At 39.8% G+C, this 24,291-nt stretch overlaps 1 protein-coding gene across 9 annotated transcripts in view; it reads left to right on the forward strand.

Moving 5' to 3' along the window:
* Positions 1 to 23,671, forward strand: part of Cep192 (centrosomal protein 192) — a 127,471-nt gene extending 103,800 nt beyond the window's left edge. For 7 of the 9 annotated variants that reach the window (XM_074070383.1, XM_074070382.1, XM_074070380.1 and 4 more), the window contains 11 exons: positions 11 to 189; positions 735 to 858; positions 2,084 to 2,189; positions 2,605 to 2,812; positions 5,057 to 5,136; positions 6,028 to 6,123; positions 12,332 to 12,451; positions 12,895 to 13,016; positions 15,135 to 15,261; positions 15,996 to 16,054; positions 23,233 to 23,671. In XM_074070383.1, the coding sequence (XP_073926484.1) occupies positions 11 to 189; positions 735 to 858; positions 2,084 to 2,189; positions 2,605 to 2,812; positions 5,057 to 5,136; positions 6,028 to 6,123; positions 12,332 to 12,451; positions 12,895 to 13,016; positions 15,135 to 15,261; positions 15,996 to 16,054; positions 23,233 to 23,374 (1,363 nt within the window). In that variant the 3' untranslated portion in view covers positions 23,375 to 23,671. Of the gene's footprint in view, positions 1 to 10; positions 190 to 734; positions 859 to 2,083; positions 2,190 to 2,604; positions 2,813 to 5,056; positions 5,137 to 6,027; positions 6,124 to 6,876; positions 8,120 to 8,164; positions 8,313 to 12,331; positions 12,452 to 12,894; positions 13,017 to 15,134; positions 15,262 to 15,995; positions 16,055 to 23,232 lie in introns of those variants that run through there. The other 2 variants (XM_074070385.1, XM_074070387.1) reach the window with 2 other exon arrangements.
* Positions 23,672 to 24,291: the final 620 nt, after the last annotated feature.

Below are 24,291 nucleotides of genomic sequence, written 5' to 3' on the forward strand. Positions count from 1 at the left end.
ATTTTGCTAGTGAATCAGGAGCTTCTGGAAAACACAGTGGCAATGTCTCTTTGGATGTTTTACCAGTGAAAGGTCCTCAAGGTTCTCCTTTCCTCTCACAAGTTAGCTACCCACCTCAAGGTACATCAGCCTCTGAAGAGATGTGGACTGTGCAACCTGAACACTTGATTCTGGTAGCTCCTCCTCCTTGTGAGTATTTCTGAGACAATTTATCAGGAGTGCATTCAGGAGTCCGGGTCTGTGTTCTCTGTACCCATGTCTCAGTCAGGGTACACTCATGAACTTTATGCATATTGGGGTGATGATTCACCCATGATGTACTCTCACCACTGAGACACCTGGAGTCCCATTCTCCTCCTGAGGCAGACCCCCTTCTTCTCAACTCATCTCAGCTCTCTGACAACGGAGCTGTACCCCACCCAAGAAACTTACTGAGCACTTGACTTCTTACTACATTAACACTGATACTGTTGATTCAGAGTCAGAACAAATGTGTCAGAGTTAAAGCCAGATTTCTGTTTCTCTCTAACTGTTCAATGGTGCCAGTGGTATTTGTAGTTTCCAAGAGTTATCAGGTAGCCTGTCTAACAAAGGTTTGAAATTTCCATAATTGAGCAGTTGAGAAGAACAAAATTAGAAATTACACAATTGCATTTATTTAGGACTAATTTTTTATTAACATTTTTCTTTCACTATTGCTAAATGTAAATAATTTTATTTATCTGGTACAATAGGTGACATGGCAAAAACTGGATGTTTCCAGATTGTAAATAACTCCGTCAGGTTGCTGAAATTTGAGCTATACTGGCCAGCACATTGCCTGACAGTCACACCACAACATGGGTTTATTGCACCAGAGTAAGTTTATCTTCTGTGTTCTGGGTTTTATTCTGATGCCATCGTGGTGACTTTTTTTAAGGATCAAATATGTCATTTAAATTTGCTCATTGAGTTAAGGTGTGGCTCAGTGTACAGCACTTGACTAGCATGTGCAACTCCCTGGGTTCTATCCTTAGTACTGAAAAACTAGATAAATAAATTTGTTCAGTAGAGATTTACATTCTGCTAACTGTACAAAGTTTACAGTTGGTTCTGTGAAACAAGGGTGGTTGAAGACTCACTCCCTTTAATAAAGTTGAGATCACACAGGGAACCAGGTAGACTGTGTCCTAAGATGGTAAAGAGATGCGTTTGAGGTGGAACATGGTCCCTGGAATGGAAGACATGAGAGTATATTCCTTTATTTATTTGTTTTTGGGGGTTTTTTGTTTTTGTTTTTGGTTTTTTTTGGTGGAACTGGGGTTTTCAGCCTTCCCAGAAGCTTCCTAGGACTGTAGGCATGAGCCATAAGCCCCTAGCATGACGGTGTTTTTCTACAGAGCACTTGCCCATAGAATTTCAAGGTAAGGAATAAAACCAGTGGCAGTGGTTCTGCCTTTCATCTGCTTGGCTTGGACAGTATAGTCTGCTGTTTTTCCCCCTCCCCCCCGAAGAATGTTTTTGAGTCAGAGCTTCCTGATCCATAACCTGGCTTACCATTTTCTACGTAGAATTTGTAAGAATTTGGAGCCAACTGTTTACACACAGCTGCCCTCTATATACAGCCTAATAATTGACAGGAGGTAAAGCCACAGTTCTGCAGTTCTCCAGGACTTCACCTGGGTCAACACAAAACTCTCCCATGTGAGATTAGCAGCTTTGAAGAACAACAACATGGAGTTTCTTTACATTTGCAGAATGACACTTGTTGCATTTTTATAAAGTTGATTGAGGCTGTGAGCTAAGGTAAAAACAGAACTCTCCAGAGAAACATTGTTGGGACCAAAGTATTCAATTCAGAATACCCTAAATGTTTATTATATACAACAAGCCCTTGGCAACTAATGGGTGAAAGGATAGAACAGGTGTCTCACAAATCCTTCTTTGAGGGAGGTATGAGTACTAACCTTTGCTCTGTCTAGCCATAGGAAATAATTGGTCATTTGCAGGGCATTATTTGTGACTCTTATAATTACTGCTGTGAAAGTATAGGCTAGTCTTAGTTAAAAACCAAAATTACTCTTTTTTTTTTTCTTTTTAAAAGGAGTAAACTACAAATTCTTGTGAGTCCTAATTCCTCCTTATCTACAAAACCGTCAATGTTTCCATGGAGTGGTTTGATCTATATACATTGTGACAACAGACAGAAGGTACTTGTAAAATGTTTTTCTGAGTAACATTCTTTTATTTTGTAGCTTCAGTTTCATAATCCTTATTCGAATTTACATTTTAGAAGTGAAATGAAGTCCAACTAGGTATATTTAATCAGAACACAGAATTTTGCCCTTCATTATCTGAACCATTTTCTTGGAGGTTGTAAAAGGGAAGGGTGGAGAGTGGAGCCTAGAAACCATTACTAATTTGCAAATTTTACTTAATAAAAAAAGGTAGTTGGGAGAGAGGAGATAGAAGATTTACTTCTTTGTGATCTTACTAAACTTTAATTTCTAAATTCATTAGTCTTTCATTTGTTTGTCATTTCTGTACCATAATTCCAAAATCAGAATTGTTTCTTTTAACATGATAGCTACATTTGTGTGTTACCCTTTATTTGGCTCATTTCAGAAAATTGTGAAAGTTCAGATTCGAGAAGATTTGACTCAAGAAGATCTTTTACCTCATTTGGCCTCTAACACATTTGGAATTCTTACCCCAGCACCTGAGCTTTCTGTTGGTCACTTGACAAAACCAGTAACAAAACCACCTTCAACAAAAGTTGAAATAAGAAGCAAGATGATCACTTTTCCTGTAACACAACCTGGTAAAACTTCAGGTATTGTATCATAAAATTATGTGAGTCAGATATCTAGTGCTGTGTAATGCTCTGATTGTTTAGTGTATTCATTTATTTTTGCAGTGCTGGGGATTGAACCCAGTGCCTCACACCTACAAGTGCTCTGCCACTGAATTCTAAATTAACCTTGAGTTAATGAAAAGTACAAAATTTTCCCCTATTTCAGTAGAAAATCAAGCAGCCATTGGTAGTCGTTTCAATGGTGGGCTGGATTTGAAAATCTAATCCTAAAATGTGAGTTCTAAGATTAAAATTGGCACAGAATAACTGGGCATTGAAGAACTGTGTATTCCCAGGTATCTTCAGTTTTATTTGATGGCCAGAACCATTCCTCCCAACCCTCACTAGATCTCTGACCAGAATTAATATTAGTAGATAAAAGAGAGAAGAAGGTGGGTGGAGTGGGTTCTGTCACTAAGTGATTCTGAGGTTCTAGAGAAGCTAAACAGACTGCTCAGTTTCCCTGTGTGCAAAATGGCCATTGTAACCATCACCTTCCACAGGGGGCACTGAGAGTAAATTCAGTAAGTTATTTGTTCATGATATATGTAGAGCAATTAGCATGGTGTTTGTCACTTAGTAGGCACTCTATGTTGCTAGTACTCCTCAAAAGTATCTCCCTCCCTCCATATCTGCTGGCTTTGGCTGAATGAATGGTAGTGTAGTAGTGTGGCTGACTATTAGAAAGATTTGGGCAACTCTGCTCCTTGCCTTTCTCTTTGATTTTATCTGCCCTTCATCTTGGTTTCTGTCTTCTGTGGACCTATCCTTGACCTTACCATTTACCCCCAGTACCTGTTCTCATTCCATGTCAAGCCTGACCCTTCTCATCTCTCCAGCTCACTTACTACACAGATTGCAGCAGTTCTCTAACCTCATCAAAACCTGCAAACTTAGTGCTTTCTACCACCTTGCTTAGGACCTTCTTCTCTTTGACCCCTTAAATCCTGTTGTCTGTCATGACTTACTGCCTTATGCCCTCTTCCTCTACATTAAACTCTGATGAAACCTAGCTATCTGGCTACTCCATGTCTCTATCCCAGCAGCAGGACATTGCGGGGTAAAACCATACAGCCTTTGCTAATAGATTCAGTCACAAGTCCCAGGTACCCTCTCAACACAAGGCTTTCCTGCCCAATTTCCATATATCCTCACCAGCAGCCTACGTTCCATCTCCCTCAGAGCTCCTGTCCCCTGTGCCCCCCTTTTCCCTCTGACACTTTTTCCAATTCTTGACTTTGCCTCACACATTGAAAGTAGAGAAGCCATTACACTAAATGAAAGGTTTTTTTTCTTTGCTTTTCTGTCAAAGACAGAGCCCTTCACTTGGAGTTTAGGTTCATCTGTTCCTGACTTCTCAAGACTTTCTCTGGTTCCTTCTCTCTCCTAGGCATCAGTTTCTCCCTCTTTATGCATTTCCATCAGCCCACAATGTGTGAATAATCACAATCTGAGAGATGCCTTTCTTGGCCTCCACTTCTCCTTCTGGAGAAGTTGTTTCTCAGCATGTCTTCCAGTGAAAGGGTTCTCCCTGCTTTCCTTCCTCAGGCTCTTGGGCTGCCATCATCTCTGTGCCGCAAACCTGCACCTCCTGTGGTCCTGGAAGAACTCCATTTTGCCATAGCCAGGATCTTTTTTAGGTGTTTTTGTTTATCTGACCCCTTCACACTATCAACTTCTCCTTCCTCCTTAGAACACTTCTCACAGCTTTTGTGGTACCAATATTCCTGGGTTTTCCTGACTGACTTGCTCCTCAGATTTCTTTGCTGCCCATTCTTCCATATATTGACTTCTGAAGTGCAGCATATCCAGGCTGTCCCACCTGTCTCATTCCCTCTCTGTTCTCCCCAAGTGATTACCTATTGGCCATGACTCAGGCAGTTACTGTGTGCTCAAGTGAACTCACTAGGCTTCTGCATGTGGGCATCTCATAGGTGTGGCAAATGTATCAGGTCCCAGACAGTCATCTACCATGTCAATAAGCGACACCACTTCTTTCCATTCATTTTATCTTACTGTTCTCATGCTTCAGCCCTTCAGTGTCTTTGCATTATGCTTTGAATAAAATCCAAAACAGGATATCTGACACATTTGACTTTTTTAAAGAAAATCCTGTAGTTCCATTGGACTCTGATAGGAATCCCTCCCTGTGATGAGGTCCTAAGGCCTATCACAAGGGGCTGCTTGTCACTGTGTGAATTGTGGTACATGTATTCCTTTTAGAGAACTGTCTGGAACTCGAGAATCATGGCCCCATGGACGTGAAGTGGCACCTGTCCTCTTTTGCTCCCCCATATGTCAAGGTCAGTCATGACTGCCTCAGATACATTCATCTTATGTTTGGACTTTATGTGGGCTGTTCTAAACACTGACTATGAGCATAGGTCAGTATGGTGGTTATTTATCCCACAAATTCACTTACTTGGTTTTCTGTGTAGGTGGGGATGATACATGTGCGGTCTTTTTTCACCAGGAGATATAAAAGTCCCATTGGAGAATTTGTGTAAAAATACATGTCTGCTCCATTTAATTCTATCTCCCAGACCTGATTTTTAACTGAAATAACTTTGAGCAAAATTCAGGGTTTTACTATCAAGTGCTATGCACACAATTGCCTCCCTGTGACCTGAGTGCTGTTGTGTTTCATCCATGGCAACTGGTGCAGGGTATAAGGTGGAGCAGTCTTTGCTGGTAAGCCTTAGCCTACCATCTGCCGCATAGCTCTGCCAGAGGTACTGCCCAAAGTGAGCAGCTTGTCATGTGTTGCTTAGAACACTGACCTGTCTGCCATGTATTTTATGTGACAGCTATATTTTTGAGCCATAATACTAATAAAATGTGTACAAAAGATAGTTACTGGACCTTTTGCAATAAACAATGAACTGATGCTGCACTTATCAGGGTCCTCAGAGTATTTGAAGAAAAGACAGTCATTTGATATTGTGAACAGCATTATGACGATCACAGTGGTCAAGGAGGTCAGTCATAAAGATTGCTGTGGCAGCCAGCATAATGGTCTGTGCAGAGTTCAGCTGAGGAGCACTTCCTCTTGGGAGCAACACATTGAGCTCCCCTTACTTCTCCTGCTAAATGGAGTTGGTGTGTTTTCAGTAACCATAAAGGCATTGGTGCCTCTGAAACCAGTCACTGGCTTTTATGATTCTTACTTGATTATTTAAATGATTACTTTGCAGGGAGTTAATGAAAGTGGAGATGTTTTTAGAGCTACCTACGCAGCATTCAGATGTTCTCCCATTTCTGGTGTACTGGAAAGCCATAAAATCCAAAAGGTGAGCTTTGATTGATTTTTTTTCATAGTCATTTGGTAAGAACATGATGTTAATAGGCCAGGAGTGCCTCATGTGACCCAGCCACTTCAATTTGTCTCCCCTAGACCCGTACTGGTCTCACAGCCAGTTTACCCCACAGGAGAGGCCTCTTTGGTGCAAGTTAGCATTCTTTCACTGAGCTGCAGCAGAAAGTCTTGCCATGAGAAAAGTATCAGCTGTACAAGCATCAAGTTTGCTGTGGGGGAGGGTCACAGCTGCTTGTGCTTGCAGCACATGTTGCTGATGGAGGTGAGTTTTGTTCACAAGCCATAGCCAGAAAAGTCTACCACCCCGCAACAAATCAGTGTTCATGGCATAATCACCATCTTCAAAGACAACAGATCCCTCCAGCTGCTGTGAACCTCTAAATCCTTAGTTCATTTCTACCCCTGACACAGAGCTCTCAGACGTCTCCTAGTGGCACTCAACATCCACTTGGCCTCTTTAATATACTTTTTCATTCTAATAGCTAAAATTGAATTGAACTGTCACACCTTCACAACATTAGCCCATTTATTCATTCAGACTTCTAGTAAGGTGTAGGGTACAGCTGTGAACTCATAACTGGTCATGAAAGACTCTTGGAGCTGCTGTAGTAGTTGCCAAAACTCAGAGCTTTACTGGGTCTGTATAACAGGCCTTCAGGGTTTGTCACTTTTTTGAAAGGCATACAGTTCTACAAAATAGTTTATTCTATTTTTCAAACTACCACAGAAGCAAAGCAGGAGAACAGACATGTTGCTCAACAAAAGTTCAACATTTGAGGAGGAATTGCAAAAAGGAAAAAACAAAAGAAATTATCCCAGCAGAAAAGACACCCCACGTCGGTGGAGGGAAGCATTAGCACTGTTACAACAGCGGTGCTTACTAAATCGATCTACAGATTCAACATAATCCCAGTCAAAACCCTAGCTCCTAATAGAACAAATGGATGCGTAGTAACTCATGCGATGGTATGTTTAATGAACTGCAGCAGAGAAAGGTGTTCTAAGGAAAGCAAGGAATTTTGTCTTGGAAGAATCAGAAGTTAGGGACTGCATTTGCCTGATGTTGTATCTGATTAGAGTGTATGTGATAGGAACTCTGGGGGCAGGTGGAGGGCAGCACTCAGGGCCTCACACTTGCGAGGCAGCCACTCTGCCACTTAAGCCAGCCTTTTTTTGTGTTGGGTATTTTCAAATAGGGGCTCCTGAACTATTTGCCCAGGATGGGCCTTGAACCGCGATCCTCCTGATCTTTGCCTCCTGAGTAGCTAGGATTATAGGCATGAGCCATAGTTGCCCAGCTTAGATTCTTTATTTGAGATCACAGTCGACTGTGGTCACTTGTGCTGAGTTACTCCTTGTACTAAGCAGTTATCTACATAGGTTCCTTTGTGCATACATGGTAATCAATCGTTCAAGTCATGGATCCCTGGCAATCCTTTTTTTGTGGTACTGGGGTTTGAATTTAGGGCCTACACCTTGAACTACTTCACCAGCCCTTTTGTGTGTGTGTGATGGATTTTTTTGAGATAGGATCTCTTGAACTATTTGCCTAGGCTGGCTTCCAACCGTGATCCTCCTGATCTCTGCCTCCTAAGTAGCTAGGATTACAGATTGAGCCACCTGGCACCACTTGATACTTCTGCCCAAATTTCTCAATTCAGCCATTACACAATCAGTTATACAAGAGATACACTTGGCATGAAGACATTCCATCATTGACTGTACTAAGTCCAATTTGACTTTAATGGAAAAGTTGATAAAGTTGGTATCAGCCAGGATGTGATAAGGTGGACCAGCTATGTATTATATTAGAAGAATAAGCAGGAAGGACATTGAGGGATTTCCCTTTGGCTCAGTAGGAACGTTTTTTGTTTTTTTGGTTTTTTTTAGGCTTTAATCCCTTAAGTCTCTCATCTCTGAGATTAAGCATTCACTTCATGGTCACATAATTTCCTGCTTTCTTTTACTTCCCTGAGTTCACATCACACTCTTTTTGTATTTGTTTTGTTTTGAAGTTGACAAGCTGATCCTGACATTCATATGGATATATAAGGGACCCAGAAGAGCCTAGACAATCTTGAAAAACAACAAAGTTAAAGGACTTAGACGTCCCCATTTTCAAAACCTACAAAGCCAGAGTACCTTCAAAACATGCTGGTATTGACATAAGGTGGGCAGAGAGTTCCATAGATATGTGAGAATCCCAAAATAAACCCTCATATTTATGCTCAGTTGATACTCTTGATAAGCACCAAGATAATTCAATGTAGATAGAATATTTTTTAACAAATGGTATTGGGACAGCTGGATATCCACAGGTGAAAGAATTAGAATGAATCTTTACCGAACACTATACATAAAAATTAACTCAGAATGGACCCTAAATGTAAGCAAAAATATAAAACCTCTCAAATATAGGGAGGAATAAGTCCATATGACCTCAGGTTGACACCAGTAAATGTGTCAAAGAAAAATTAGGTGAATTATCAAAATTAAAAACATTTATGCATCTAAGTGACACCATTAAGAAAGTGAAAAGACTACTCATAGAGTGGGAGAAGTACTTACAAGTCATATAGTTGAGGACTTGTATCCAGAATATGTAAAGAACTTTCACAACTCAAGAACAAATAACCTTTTTTTTTTTTTTGGTGGGACTGGGCTTTGAACTCAGGGCTTCACACTTGCTTGAACCACACCGACACCTCCAGTCTATTTTGCTCTCAAAAAATTATTTGCCCAGGTTGGTCTCAAACTGTGGTCTTCCCAATTTCAGCCTCCCAAGTAGCTAGAATTACAGGCATGAGCCACCAGCTAAAATGACCCAACTTTTTAAATGAACAAAGGATTTATGTAGACATTTCTCCAAAGAAGATATATTGGCCAATAAACTCAAGAAAAGATGATTAGAAGCCAGGTGTGGTGATACACATCTGTAATCCCAGCTACTCAGGAAGTGAAGATAGAAGGATCACAATTTAAGGTCAGCCCAACAAAGGTTAATGAGACCCTATCTCAAAACAAGCCAGGTGTGGTGATACATGCCAGGAATCCCAGCTCCAGCTATTTGGAAAGTGTAGGTAGAAAGATTGTGGTTCAGGACCAGCCCTATCTAAAAAACTAAAAGGCAAAAAGAAGGGTGGCTCAAGTGGTAGAGCACTTGCTTTGCAAGCACAGCAACCTGAGTTCAGTCCCTAGTACCACACACACAAAAAAAGCTTAGAATTTCTAGTCATTAGCAAAATGCAATGAAAGCCAGAAATGAGCTGTCACTTCATACCTATTATGATTATGATTGAAAAAAAATGTGTCACTGAGAATATGGAGAAGCTGGAACTTTTTACATTGCTGGTAGGAATGGAGTATGGTATAGCCAGTTTGACAGTTCCTCAATAAAATGAAGGTAGAATTACCATACAATCAGTAATTCCACTTCTGGATTTTTTTTTTTAATTGAAACAGGTATTTAAACAAAAACTCATGCACAAATATGCATAGCAACATTATTCATAATCACCTCGAAAGGTGGAAGGACGTAACCCAAATATCCATCAACTGATTGATAAACAACATGTAACATATCCATGCCTCTGGGCAGTGAATTTGTTTGGCAATAAAAAGGAGTGACATGACCAGTACATATTACACTCAGAGGAGTAAACCTTGAAACCATTAGCTAAGTGAAAGAAGTCAGGCACAACAAACCACATTTTCTATGCTACTGTTTACGTGCAATGTACAGCATGGGCTTTCTGGTGTTAAAGAGGATGGAGAATGGGGAGTGACTGTTAAATGGTTTTGGATTTCTTTTTGGATTGTTGAAAATATCTTAAGCTAGTGTGTGGTTTTAGTTACATAGTTCCATAAATATTCTAAAAATTATTGGCTGTATACTTGGAATGGGTGGATTGAATGGTAGTTGATGTTCTTTTATGTGATTTTCAGTCAGCTGCAACTATGAGAGGTCACAAGAAAAGAAAACAAAGTTTATTACGCTCACAGGTTCCAAAGAGGAGGTTAGCTCATGCCATGCAGGATCCCAAGGGGAAACACTGGTGATCAGATGGTGGGAGGAAGGAGCAAGGGTAGAGCTGCAGCCATGGCCTTTATTAGGATTTCCACAGCAAAGACAAAGTAGGGCAGAACAAACAGCTCAGGCGTGGCTAGTTTGAATTATTTTAGCAAACTCTGGCAGTGGTCTCTGTTTGCTTGTACCTGGCCCCAGGCGATTAAGGCTGAGAAACTGTGCCTCCTAGGGTGTAGGGGGTGAGCTGTAGCTTTGCACTGTTGAGTTTTTACTGCTGAGGCTAACTCCCTGCTTAGGCTGTGGTTGTCCTAAAAATTAGCCAGTCCTGCTTAAGTGGTTTTTTTTTAAGATCCCAAAACATCATATAAACCAAAAATAAAACATACATGTAGTACATACGATATATGAATTGTGTTTCAGTAAAGCTGCTAGAAAGGGAGGGAGGAAGAGACAACAGGATGCAGGGCCAGGTTGTATTCCAGGAATTTCTCCTTTTCAAAAGTAGGTGACATGGAAGTGCACACTGTAGGAGGCCTGATTGTGGGTGTTCGGCACCATGTGTCCTGGGCTAGCTAATTGTTGACCACACTGCAGATGCTCAATAAATCTTTGTCAAACGACTTCTGAGTTTGGTTACTTCATTAGTATTAGGGGAAAGATGAGAAACCATGCTATACTCAGCAACGTAGGAATGTATGACCAAACAGTACAATTACCGATATATGTAGTAATGATTCACAGAGCACTTTGTTACAGCCTTTTTTTCTTTTTTTTTTTTCAATTTTGAAGTATTAGAGTTTGAACTCAGGGCTTGTGACACTCTACCACTTGAGCCACTCCCCAGCCCAGACCTATTCCTTTTTTTTTTTTTGAAGCAGGTGTCTACCACTTGAGCCATACCTCCTAGCCCATTTTGCTCTGGTTATTTTGGAGATGGGTCTTGCCTGGGCTGGCCTCAGACTGTGCTCTCCCAATCTCAGCTTCCCAGGTAGCTAGGATTACAGGCATGAGGCACCAGTGTGTGGCCAACTGATTTCTTAAAGTAGCAGCTATACACAGTAATTTTTGAGGCATTGATCAGTTTGACATGCACATTAAAGTTCTCAGTATTGTCCTTACTGTTCAATGCATAGTAATAAGTTTTTCCCTTCCTCTTTGTTTTGTTTTGTTTTGAGTTGGGTGTTTGAAGGGGATGTGATTGGGATTACATGTGCTAGTCCCCAGTGGTTCCAGAAGTGTTGTATACCCTGTACCTCTATGCAGGATGTGGTTGTTTTCGCCCCTTTTGGTCCATGTTCTCTTTCCTAGTTTAATTCCCTGGTCTGGAGGCTCTCACCTGGATCAGTTCAGCCTTTCCCTCTAGGCTCTCAGAAACCATAAGCTTCAGCTGCTGGGTTAAATTCCTTATGTCTGCAAGGGCAGAAATTAGGTCACTTCTGTGTTTGAATGTTTAGCAGAGATACTGATTCATTGTTAATCAAACTGGCGATCACAAGTATTAACACTGAATTCTTTGATAAAGCTATAGCGCTTAACGCTGGTAATCATGATAACACTATTAAATATTAACACTATTTTTAAATATTACCACTTTCTCATCATTGAGTTTTTCACATGTTGTAAACATTGTAGGTCATGTAGTCAGGGCTCTTGAATAGGATTTTGAATTATGATATGGACTGTTAAAATTTAGCACAGGGCACTTTCCTTGTTCCTATCACCCTTACTACTCCCCTGGTCTCCGCAACTTCATCTCCTACTGTGTGGCCAGCAGAGGGGGCTATAAGGATGGTGGTAAAAGACCAGTTTTTCTTGGGCTCTTAGGCTTGATGGCTCTAATACTTTGAAAGCTCCAAAAAACATTTGCTAAATTTTGAGGAATATGTTTTATAAAGCCTTCAACAAAAGTATATTTTTATATTTTTAAGGCTCTGAATTCAAACCCCAGTACCACCAGCAAAAAAAAAAAAAAGTATATTTGGATCTGATACAGTACCAAACCCACCAGAAATAAAATTCTTTTTCATTTAGAGGGGAAACTAGCTAATGCAAAAGCACGTGTTGTTTAATTTCTTCATATTGAAACTGAATTGGTAATCTAACTGTTTGTGTGTAATGTTCAGGGCCTCCATGTCTCCTCTGGTGTGTTTCGTAGGTTTCCATCACGTTTTTGCCAAGAGATAGAGGGGATTATGCCCAATTTTGGGATGTTGAGTGTCATCCTGTTAAAGAGCCTCACATGAAACACACTTTGAGATTCCAGCTCTCTGGAAAAGTGAGTATTATACTGGAGTTAAGCAAAATATTGTGTATAGTTAAAAACTCATAAGTGAAACTGACATGAACAATGCCTGAAAATGCAAACATTTTCCTGATATTACTTCACTTTCACTAATTCTATTGTATAGCCCCATATCTTAATTTTCTTGTCTGTTTTTATTAATTGACATGTATTTTCTTTGGGTTTGGCTCTATTCATATAATGCACAAAACCAGCGTTTGAAATTAATTATGTAAGTTAGTACCTGTGAACATGTACGTGTGCATGAAAGAAACTAGGCCAGCACATGAAACAGTTTGCAATTCAGGGAATTTAAAACTCATGTCCCCTTTTTAAATATTTTAAAGGAAATGGTAGAATTCTCTAACAGGCAAATGTCTCTATGCTTTCTAGAGTATTTGTTTCTCCTCCCTTTACTGTATGATTTTTCTGTACAGAGCATCAGAGCAGAAAATGAGCATGGAAACACATCCTCTTCCACAGATACCCTCATTAAAATAGATAATGTAGTTACATCCCGAAGGCGCACTGTGCCAGAGACTTCTGCTCTCCTGCCTGGGTATGTATGCTGTTCATGTCATTTTTAGGAGTTTCCCCCACACATTATTGAGGTGCAGCAGTGGCAGTAAAATCCTCAGTGTCTTGCCTGTGTGTTTAGTGGGTTGTTCCCACTCTGACCAAGATAGAGAATATTGCTCTCCTTTAGAAAGTTCCTACATATCTCCTTGCAGTCACGATTTGTTCAGTTCTGGTTTCTGTCATAGATTAGTTTTGTTTGAATTTCATAAACATATATACTCTTTGTGTCTGGCTTCTTTCAACATAATGTTTTCTGGGATTCATTCATGCTGTTAAATGTGCTTATGGCTTGTTTCTTTTTATTGTTTAATATTCTGTTATATGAATGTATTGCATTTTATTCATTTTCCTATGGCCATTTTCCTATTGCTATGAATTAAGGTACAATGAGCTAAATTATTGTATGTGCATTTCTGTAGATGTTTTTGTTTATTTTGGGGTTATATCTAAATTTACCCCAAATCACTGTGTCACCAACAAGCATATGTTTAACTTTTAAATAAGCTGCAAAATAGTTTCCCCAAATCGTGTCATTTTATATCCCCACAAGTAACATATGAAAGTAGATTCTTAAAACTTTAAAATGTAAATTTTATATCAACAATTTATACAGCTTTAATGATAATATTTAAGTATCCTACCTAATGAAAATGTTTCTTTCCCTACTTAACAGTTAGGTCTAATTTTATTCTGGGAGAAAGTGCTTGAAAGAAAAATACATGTTAAATACTTGCTAAATTTAACAGATTTGTTCATTTAGTTTCTAATAGAACAATAATGCATTTTTCAGGAAATTAGAGTTCTTTGAAGAATATGTATTCTCAGTGCTCTCTCATTCTGTGCTATCATTTATCCACCTGAGTTCTGACTGCGCAGGGGCACTGAGATGGGGCATGGGGATCACCCTGGTCCTGCCTCCATGGCTCTTTCTGGAGAAGCTACAGCAATTTCCATATTCACACTGGTACACTTGATCACAAACCCTGGGAAGTGCTGGGGGAAGAAAATGGGAAATATGACAGGAACAACTCAGTCTGTGGCATCTGGGAAGAATATCCCTGAAAAGAACCATTTATGTTAAAGATGGGTGACACAGGCCAGGCGAAGGAGGTGAAGAAAGTTGCCAGCCATGCAGAAGACTGTGGGCTCTAGAGCCCTGTCTGGGATAGGAGTGTGGCATGGGAGAGGCTGGAGAGGGGCTTCTGGAGCCACAGCAAAATGGGACAGAGTTGTTCAGAAAGCCTGTTGTGTAGAGCAGACTGATTGGAGGAAGGCATAGTCATGACCGTGTTTCACTAGTCCAGGAGTAAAACAGGGTCAAGGACCAGATGAGAAGGGACTTTGGAGAAGTCTGTAGCAAGAGACCTGAAGACTTCAGTGATGCATATAAGGAGGCAAGAGAGTGTTTTGGTGGCTCCCACAACAGTTCTCTGAGAGGATCAGGGCTGAAGAGAGGGATCACAGGCTTACTTGTATTTGTGGAGCCTGGAATGGCTTGGAGCTACCAGAGAGAGTCTGTATGGTCACTGAAGATGGGGTGTGGTGCACAGAGGCTAAATACAAGCTAAGGTACAAGTCAGGGCATTGTGGAGTTCACCAGGGATGGGACTACCTGAGGGAGAGCATTGTGCTAAGTGGAGAGGTGAGGGAGCAGAGGGTGACCCTGAAAGCTGGGAGTTGCAGAAATAGCATGTGGAACTGAGGCAGAGGAAGTGCTCCCATCACCACATGCTCCACATGCTCCCTGGAGAGGCTCAGAGAAGTCAGTCACTTTGTGACAATTCAGAACAGCATGGCAAGAATTGAGATAAAGGGCCAGCTTGCTATAGTCTGGACCAAGGTGGGTGGGGAGCCAGGCTTTAATGAGATGGGCAGAAACAGTGCTCACAGAGGGTCCCTAACTTCATCATCTTCTAAAAACCTACTTGCTTTGTTGTTCACATAGATTAGATTAGATAAGTGCCATTAGGAAATGGTTTTTAAAGTAACTTGTAGGAGAAAACACAAACTAAAGCAGTACTACATAATTTAAGATATAAAAAATCATTTATTATTACAGATTTTAAACAGTTGTCTTTCAAAACTGTTCCCAATGCAGGCACCTTGACTTGAGTCGCCGTGGTGTGTATGCCCCAGAAGATGTGTATATGTTCCTGCCAACCAGAGTCGGGGAATCAAGGATGCTCAAAGTCAATCTGCGAAACAGTTCTTTCATTACACACTCGGTAAGTTGGAAGCATTACTGTGGGTTTTGAAAAGTAAATGCACTCACTTAGTTTGGGGGAGGTGGCAGCACTGGGGTTTGAACTCGGGTCCCCTCACACTTGCTAGGCAGGTGCTCCTTACCACTTAAGCCATTCCACCAGCCTTTTTTTTGCGATGGTTTTGTTTTGTTTTGTCTTGTTTTGTTTTGTTTTGTTTTTGTGAGATAGGGTGTTGCAAGCTGTTTGCCCAGGGCTGGCTTTCAATAGTGAACCTTGATCTCTGTCTCCTGAGTAGCTAGGATTATACGCGTGAGCCACTGGCACCTGGTTGGCATTTAACTTTTTGATAATCATTTTCCTGATGTAGAAACATATTCTATAGATTATATTTAAGTTGTAATAATGAGTTAACTTTTTTAAATTCCTGATACTGTATTTGGAAAGAAATTTGTTGAAGTTTATGATCTTGTATTTGAAAATCAAAATTTTTGTTTTTATTTTTTAACTTCCTTTTCCTCCTTTTTCACACGGACAAATTTCTGGATAACATTTACTTTAGTCAAAACTGGAATAAACTCATGTTAAAACTCCCCAAATTGTGTTTTCGTTACATGAGCATTTGTTGTCCTACCTAATTTTGTGGCTGTATCTAAATTTACACAATGTGTCTTTAGTTAACAATGTAGGGTATGTTTTGTATATGCTAAAATATCTAATTTGCGTAAGTTCATAAAGTGTTTCCTGTTGAATTCCAGCTGAAGTTTTTGAGTCCCAGAGAGCCTTTCTACATCAAACATTCCAAATACTCTTTGCGGTGAGTTTATCATAAATCCCAATGTTCTCAGGGGTGCAGGACTTGTCTCTTGGGAGTTAGGGGGAGCATGGTCTCCTGTTGGAGACTCCATCTTCATTGCCAGCAGCAAGAGCGTTATGCTCAGAAGAGAGGAAAGAGGCTGCAGGGAGCATTTCATGACATCCGGAGTCACTTAATAGTGTGGCTGCCCCATTGGGGTTTGGATCCAGCATGATTTCTCTTGCCTGCTGCATCAATAGTTTAATTATCTCGTTATTAACTTTTAGAGTAAATCATGTTTCATATGCTGTATATTGAGAACTAAAGATTTAAATTTTCACTAATTGGGACCAAACACCTCCAATTAAGTGGGAAAACTTTTATTGTATTTTCTGATTGTCATCCTTCAAGTACCCTTATTATTCTTAAATCAGGGCCTTGCTTTTGTTTTCTCCTCTCCCTGGAAGTGAATGAGTTATTGGTGTCATTGATGATGGAAATTAACCAAGGTCTTGACAGATATTCAGGAATGGGAAACAGTCTTTTGTTGCTTTGATCTGCTCTCTCTTCCTTATTTTCTTGTCATCCTTGCAAATGGTCTTTGTCTATAGAACAATTAGGTTGAACTCTCAAACAGGGTTAGCACTGTCATTTAGAATTTAACAGTAGAGTTCTATTGGGTTTAAGACTGAAGAATAATTTTAACTTCATCTTGAACCTTTAAGCCACTTAATTATTTTAAGAACTAGAGAACTAGTCTAGAAACATGTCCTGCTTGAAAATTTGGACCACTTGCAAATATTCTAGGACTGTCTTCTACTGAGTTATTAAGACAAGCATTGCTCTTCAATTGAAGTTTACCCAGATTTCTAGAATTCTGGAAGATGAGTTGGTTGAGGACTGTTCTCTACACTCTACCCCTTCTTTTCACTCCTTTCTCCCTTCCATCACCCCTTCTCCTCCACTTTGTACTATCAGACATGTTTATCTACTTGTGTATTAAACACTTCCTTTGCCTCACAGGAGTCTGATCTAAAGGCACAAACAGTAGATTTCGGTCCTGCACAGTCAACAATGAATGTATAATGCATGTAGAAAATTACTGCAGTCTTAACCTCTCTATGCCACTGTTTCCTCATTTGCAAAATGGAGATGCTAATGCATCTGATACTGAATTATATAGAGGAGTATTAAGAGACATATAGGCAATACTGCTCAGACGTAGGAAGAAAAGCAGATGTAAGTATCTTCCTCTCCACTATCAAGTTTCTCACTTAGGTGCCTTTTTTTTGGAAGGATCCATCAGCACTATAGAAATTTTGATGGAACATCAATGATTCACATCAGTGCTGCCTCTTTTGATCCCTTCAACACATACATAGAAGAGAGAGGCCCAGGTTTAAAATACAACTAAATCCAAGTTTTCTAGCTTCTGTGCTTTGAGTTCTAGTCTCACAGTGGTGTGAGTCTCTGCAGTTATTGTCCCGATTGATTTGGGACTGGTGGTGCTACAGTGTTTATGGTAATAGGTTGGTGCTACTGAATACATGGTAGTACAACTGCAGAGGTGCTTCGTTTGTTCAAAAAGAGACCATTTAAATCCCTAAATGTGGTGACTGAGTACTAATACTGAATAAAGTATCTATCCTGATCATAGTTATTATCTTAATTCAAATTTTATTATAGCTACATTATTAATTCTGTTCCCTACTGATTCTCAGACTGGTTCATATCCCTAATTTGAGCCAGCTTTTTCCAGGTGTACATTTTATTTACTTACTTATTTTATTACTTACTTATTTTACAGTGCTGGGTGAAATCTAGGGCCTTTTGCATGCTAGGCAGTGCTCTACACTGAGCTACATCCCCAGCCCTTGTATGCTGTTGATCAGTGAAATATTTCTGTATAAACTAGCTACAGTATACACCTGTCACAAATTAGAAGGACTTAAAATTTTTATTTTAAGAAGCTCTTATCTTAAAAAAAATAATAACTTAAAGGCTTCCTAAAAAGTTGCATTAATAAAGTTCTCTTGAGCTTGGTATCTAGTTTTTTAAAAACATTTGTGTATATCTCAACTGTAGTTTCAGTAAGGAATCAATATTTAAAACAACTGGTTAAATTGTTTGTTAAGTTGTTCAGCTTTGTGTCACTGTTCTCACTTTCATAGTTAGAAGTTAAAACCTAGGAGTTAACCTTCATTTTGCAACTTTCCTCATTGAGTCCATGTTCTCAAATTCTCTTGATATTGTAGTCTCTGCCTAATTTGCTTCCATAGATATTTTTAAAATTATATTTAAGCTAAAATTCGTACACAGAATCAGCTACTTTCTTGACCCTTTCCAGAAGAACCTAAGCCTCATCCATTACAATGGTGTTATAGAGGCAGCATCTTTTCTGAGATGAAGAGTAGGAAGGGAACAATTGGTGAAGGAAGGGACAGGTGCAGAGTCAGTGGGTAATCCTTCTGTAACATCTCAGTTCCTCCAGGCTGCTAGAACAGAATCGACTCAGTAGCTCGTAAACAACAGAAATCAATTTCTCATAATTCTGGTTCCTAGAAAGGCCAAGATCAAGATGCTAGCAAACTTGGTATCTGATGAGAGCTGCTGCTTGCTTCACAGAGAGCAGCCCTCTCTTTGTCTTCTTGTGGCAAAAGAGGAAGGGAACTCCCTAAGATCCCATGGCCACGAGTCCGTGACCTAAGGGTTTCAACATAAGAACTAGCAGGTAGGCCACATGTTCAGTCTAGATCCTGTATTACTTAAGGCATTGTATATTTGTATAGTATTGGTATTACCTAAATTGAAATATACTTTTGACAATTAGAATGTCAGAATATTTTCATATTAACATTCAGTTTTTTAATCATCTCGTTTTTTCTTTTTTTTTTTTGGCAGTACCGGGTTTTGAACTCAGGGCATGACACTTGCTAGGCAGGCCCTCTTATCACCTGAACCACTCCACCAGCCCTTTTTTGTGTTGGGTATTTTCGAGATAGGGTCTTGTAATCTATTTGCTTGGACTGGTTTTGAACTGCAATCCTCCTGATCTCTTCCTCCTGAGTAGCTAGGATTACGGGCGTGAGCCACAGGCACCCTACTAATATCTTTTTTTTTTTTTTTTTCATTTTTCTTTTATTATTCATATGTGCATACAAGGCTTGGTTCATTTCTCCCCCCTGCCCCCACCCACTCCCTTACCACCCACTCCACCCCCTCATTCTCCCCCCCCAATACCCAGCAGAAACTATTTTGCCCTTATTTCTAATTTTGTTATAGAGAGAGTATAAGCAATAATAGGAAGGAACAAGGGGTTTTGCTGGTTGAGATAAGGATAGCTATACAGGGCATTGACTCACATTGATTTCCTGTGCGTGGGTGTTACCTTCTAGGTTAATTCTTTTTGATCTAACCTTTTCTCTAGTTCCTGGTCCCTTTTTCCTATTGGCCTCAGTTGCTTTAAGGTATCTGCTTTAGTTTCTCTGCATTAAGGGCAACAAATGCTAGCTAGTTTTTTAGGTGTCTTACCTATCCTCACCCCTCCCTTGTGTGCTCTCGCTTTTATCATGTGCTCATAGTCCAATCCCCTTGTTGTGTTAGCCCTTGATCTAATGTCCACATATGAGGGAGAACATACGATTTTTGGTCTTTTGGGCCAGGCTAACCTCACTCAGAATGATGTTCTCCAATTCCATCCATTTACCAGCGAATGATAACATTTCGTTCTTCTTCATGGCTGCGTAAAATTCCATTGTGTATAGATACCACGTTTTCTTAATCCATTCGTCAGTGCTGGGGCATCTTGGCTGTTTCCATACCTACTAATATCTTAATTTTTAACCAAGATGTAGCTCATTCCTTCTGTGTGAAACTGCCTGGATGTAATTGTGGTTTGTTGCTTTTCCTGAAGATTCTGACTACACTGTTATTATAGGGATGATGAGAAATACATTTGTTATCAATAAGATAACATGTTGCTTAGCTTCAGCTTGTTTTCCAAAAGCCAGTTTTGAAATATAAGAAGTGTACACCTGTAATCCCAGCACTGCCTTAGTCTGGCAGGAGGATCACAAGTTCAAGTCCAGCCTGGGCTACACAAGACCTTATCTCAAAAAAATTAAAAAGGCATTCATTCATTATGACCCACTTAAAATTATCCGTTTTTATTGAAATGAGCTATTGACTTGCTATCTCAGTACTAGAAAATGTTAAGCTGTTGTAAGTCAGCACCCCGCTTTTGTATGCAGCCTGGGTCATGTTAATGACATTTGACAGAGCATGAGAAAATATTTTTAAATTCAAGAAATAGTTGGGTAATTTAGGCAAGGTAGCGTTTTAAATAGAATCAGAAGGTACATTTGTTTATATTCTTTGAATATATTCAGCTCTTTTAAAACTTCTACACTTTAAGAGTAATTTTAAATGAGATAATTTTATACTTAGGTAATTCTGATCTTGAGTTTTCAGAAAGTATTGATTGACATTCACTATCATTTTGTAACTACAGAATAAATTTATAATTCTACTATCAGTTTTAATAGCACAAATTCATTGTAAATTGGATAAAATATGAATGAGAAAATTATGTATATAAAGCACTAATTCTGTGATCTGTGTAACCAAATGACATGAACTCTGGGGCAAAGATTTTTCTCATGGCACATCCACAGACTTTAAATGTCATAGGAAGTAAGAGGGAAAAGCTGGCTGCTTTTAGCTGTGGAGAAGCAGAGCAGAAGCCAGCTGCTGCACTAACTGCATGCTCACCACAGCACTGCAGTGGTGGGTGCTTACTCTCCCTATAAAATCAAGTGTTTTTGTGTTTGTCCCAAACATTGGACACTTTGACATTGGACAAAGGTACTCATAAAATGTAACTGTCCCTTGAGAGCAACAGCTAGCTTGCTTTGTCAGTTGGAACAAGATCTCTGTCTCAGAACCCTGGAAACAGTTCTCAGCCATTTACTAATCATTAGATCGTGGTCTGCTCAGTGATCCCATTAAGGACACATTTCCAGTGGGACCATGGTCACCCAGAAGATACATAAGTAATAATTACCTTACGCAGTGGACGCTTGCCTAGGCCATAAAGTCCGTGGTTGCTGGCTCCATTGCTGTGGGCCTGTGGTGAGGCAGAACTGCATGGTATTAGGAGGACATGGCAGAGCAAAGCTGCTTACCACATGGCAGCCAGGAAGCAGAGAGAGAGAAAGAAAGAGAGAGACAGAAGACCCAACAAGATACATCCTTCAGAGGCACATCCCCAGTGACCTACTTCCCAGCTAGTCCCTCCTAATATTTCTACCACCTTGAAATAATGGCATTAAATTATGAATACGTCAGTGGATTAATGCATCCAGTCAGTCAGAACCTCATGATTCAATCACCTCTGCATGACTGGATCCACCAGCTAGGGACCAAACCTTCAACACACGGTCCCTTTGGGGGACACTTCATATTAAAACCATAACAATTTTTAAACACTTTCTTATTTGGAAGAGAACAATTCTCCCATCCAAGTACTAACCAGGCCCAATGCTTCCTACTTCAGACAAGATCGGGCACATTCAGGGTGGTGTGGCCATACGTGAAAGAGAACAGTTCCATATACCATAAAGAAACTTGTTAAAAATGGGCCCTTCCAGAGTTTCATTTGGGGATATCTTATTATTTCTAGTAATTCCTAAATGACGGAGCCTTTTAAGTTGGCAGAAGTATTGAAATGCTAACAAAAAAGAAAATTGTAGTTAATGCCATAGGGTGGGTTTTATTTAAAAAATAAAAGGTACATTTGCTTTTTACATGGTAAAGTACAATGTGTTTGGGAAAGTAACCAAGACTTTAAATAAAATATAGAGGTCAGGGATGCAGCTTAATGATAGAATGTGTGCCTAGTATAGACAGGCCCTGGTCCAATCTCCTCTCCTGTAAAAAAAAAAATAATAAAATATATACACTTGTATAGATAGTGGTGGAGATTAACATAGATGTTTACTATATGTAGGTATGTACATACAGTTTCCTGTATCCGTGCCTTCTTCACCATCCACAGATTACATCTGTACTGAACACGTACAGACTTTTTCTCCCATTATTCCCTAAGCCATACAGTACGCTGTTCACATAGCATTTACACTGTATAGGTATTATACTGGCAAAATGTATGGGAGGATGAGCATATGTCGTGTATAAACTCTATGCTATTTTAAATAAGGACTTGACCATCCCCCTATTTGGTTTCCATGAGGGTCATAGAACCCCAGTCCCTGTGGATACCGAGGGACAACAGCAAATGCTAAAGGTACATATCTGTGCCATTGGGTATATCCAGGAGAGGGCCTTGGAAATATTTAAATTCTTTCCTAAATCTCTGGCCCAACTACTGTTCTACATCCAAAAGCCAACACTACATACTGGGTTTCATCAGGGAGACATTGGGAAGTATATGTTACTTCTGATGGCCACACCTTAAAGCCCTGAGAAGAGACTGAGAGATGGAGTGCTTTCCCTGTGTTAGACTTTCACATAAAAACAATTAAGACTGAAAGTTGACAGTGTCACATAAAACATAGGCTATGTATAAAGTTTATGCAGATTATTCACAGCCATGCGGGTATATTTTGGGGACAAAAACAAACCTCCCCAGTGCTAGTTTTAAACACAGGATACTTGTTGCCTATCTGTATATAATCTGAAAATAGTTTCATATAAATTTTAGTTAGGAATGAAACAAATTGTTTTAATCTTCCCAGTATACTGCCAGAATTGAGTGAAATCAGGTATATTTAGGAAAGTCTCTCACCCTTTCTTAGGAGGACAGCGACCTGCTTTTACAGATGGAGTGCAGAGCCCCACATACAATAAGTCAGACCTTTATTTCCTCTTCTGTTTTTATTGGCTAGCCAGGGATATAGATGATACACTGTTTCAATCCAACTGTATTCTACTCATTTTTTTGTGGTGGGAGGGATTGAACCCAAGGCCTCACATGTACCAGGCAAGTGTTCTACTACTGAGCTGTATGAATTTTAGAGTTTTCTTTCTTTTGTTTCAGTTTCTTATTAAGTAAGAACATCAAAGAAACTAGAGATGTTGGTGGAGTGTGACTTAGATTTTTCATCGAGCCTGTACCAACGTTGGGTTCTGGCTTGTGACTGCTTGTTGTCACATCATATGCTATTTGGTTCTCTCCATAGCGCCCGGCATTATATCCACATCCCCGTGCACTTCAGACCAGAGTCGGCAGGAAGGTTTGAAGCGTTGCTTATTATTCAGACAGATGAAGGGAAGAGCATTGCTGTTCGACTAATTGGTGAAGCCCTTGAAAAACTTAACTAGAATACATTTGTGTAAAGTAAATTGCCTAAGTTATATTTTGTGAACTTCATTTTTCTACACTACAATTATGATGTATATGTTTTGTATGATAAATTTGTTGTATATAACGAGGTTTTTTTTCCGAGAAATCAGTCCTGAAGACCTAACTAAAATATCATGTATCTAGCCCACAGTATTGTATTAACTTTTATAGGGGAGAAGAGAGTTGTATTTTTTGCATTGATTATGATATTCTGAATAAACATGGCACATATTTTAATGTGGTATATCCAGAAATAAACTTAACTTTCCACTGAACTTCTCTTTTTATATGATGTCATAAATTAGAATATTGCTTTATTAAAACTGCTAATTATTTCCAAGTTTCTGAGTCTATTCTATGACTTTTTTCTCTCATTACACAATTTCCTTTCCCCCAAGAAATGCCTTCTTCTGTCTTCTGTGTTTTAGCTGATAGCAGGACCCCTGTATTCCGTGCAGATACCGAAGAAAGGCTGGTAGATTTTCACATGCCACCTTCTGTAATTAAAGGTGGACAGGACAGCTGCCCCTGGATGCAGTGTGGATGGGCCCTTTGCAGACAGATACTGCTGGACTTGGGGTGCAGTGTGAGGAAGGGAGGAGCGTGCTGAGTTGCTGAGTGACTGCTACTCTGACAGTGGCTGATGCTGACCCAGGGGTGTCAGAACCCAGCTAACCGCCTACTGAGAAGCAGCACAAGCTCAGGTTGTGGGCATCTGTACAGTTGTGACTGTGGGATTATAGTTGGGATCATCAGTGGAGTAGAAAGGCCTCAGGCTTGGAGAAGGCTGCCTGAATGACTTAGACCCACCCACAAATCTCTTCTTTCCTCTTCTGTAATTTTTACCTTGCCTAGAAATTCTTGCTTAGAAACAAAATTTGCAAAAACATTTTTC

The sequence above is a fragment of the Castor canadensis genome, chromosome 4 (assembly GCF_047511655.1).
Source record: "Castor canadensis chromosome 4, mCasCan1.hap1v2, whole genome shotgun sequence".
Classification (NCBI taxonomy): domain Eukaryota; kingdom Metazoa; phylum Chordata; class Mammalia; order Rodentia; family Castoridae; genus Castor; species Castor canadensis.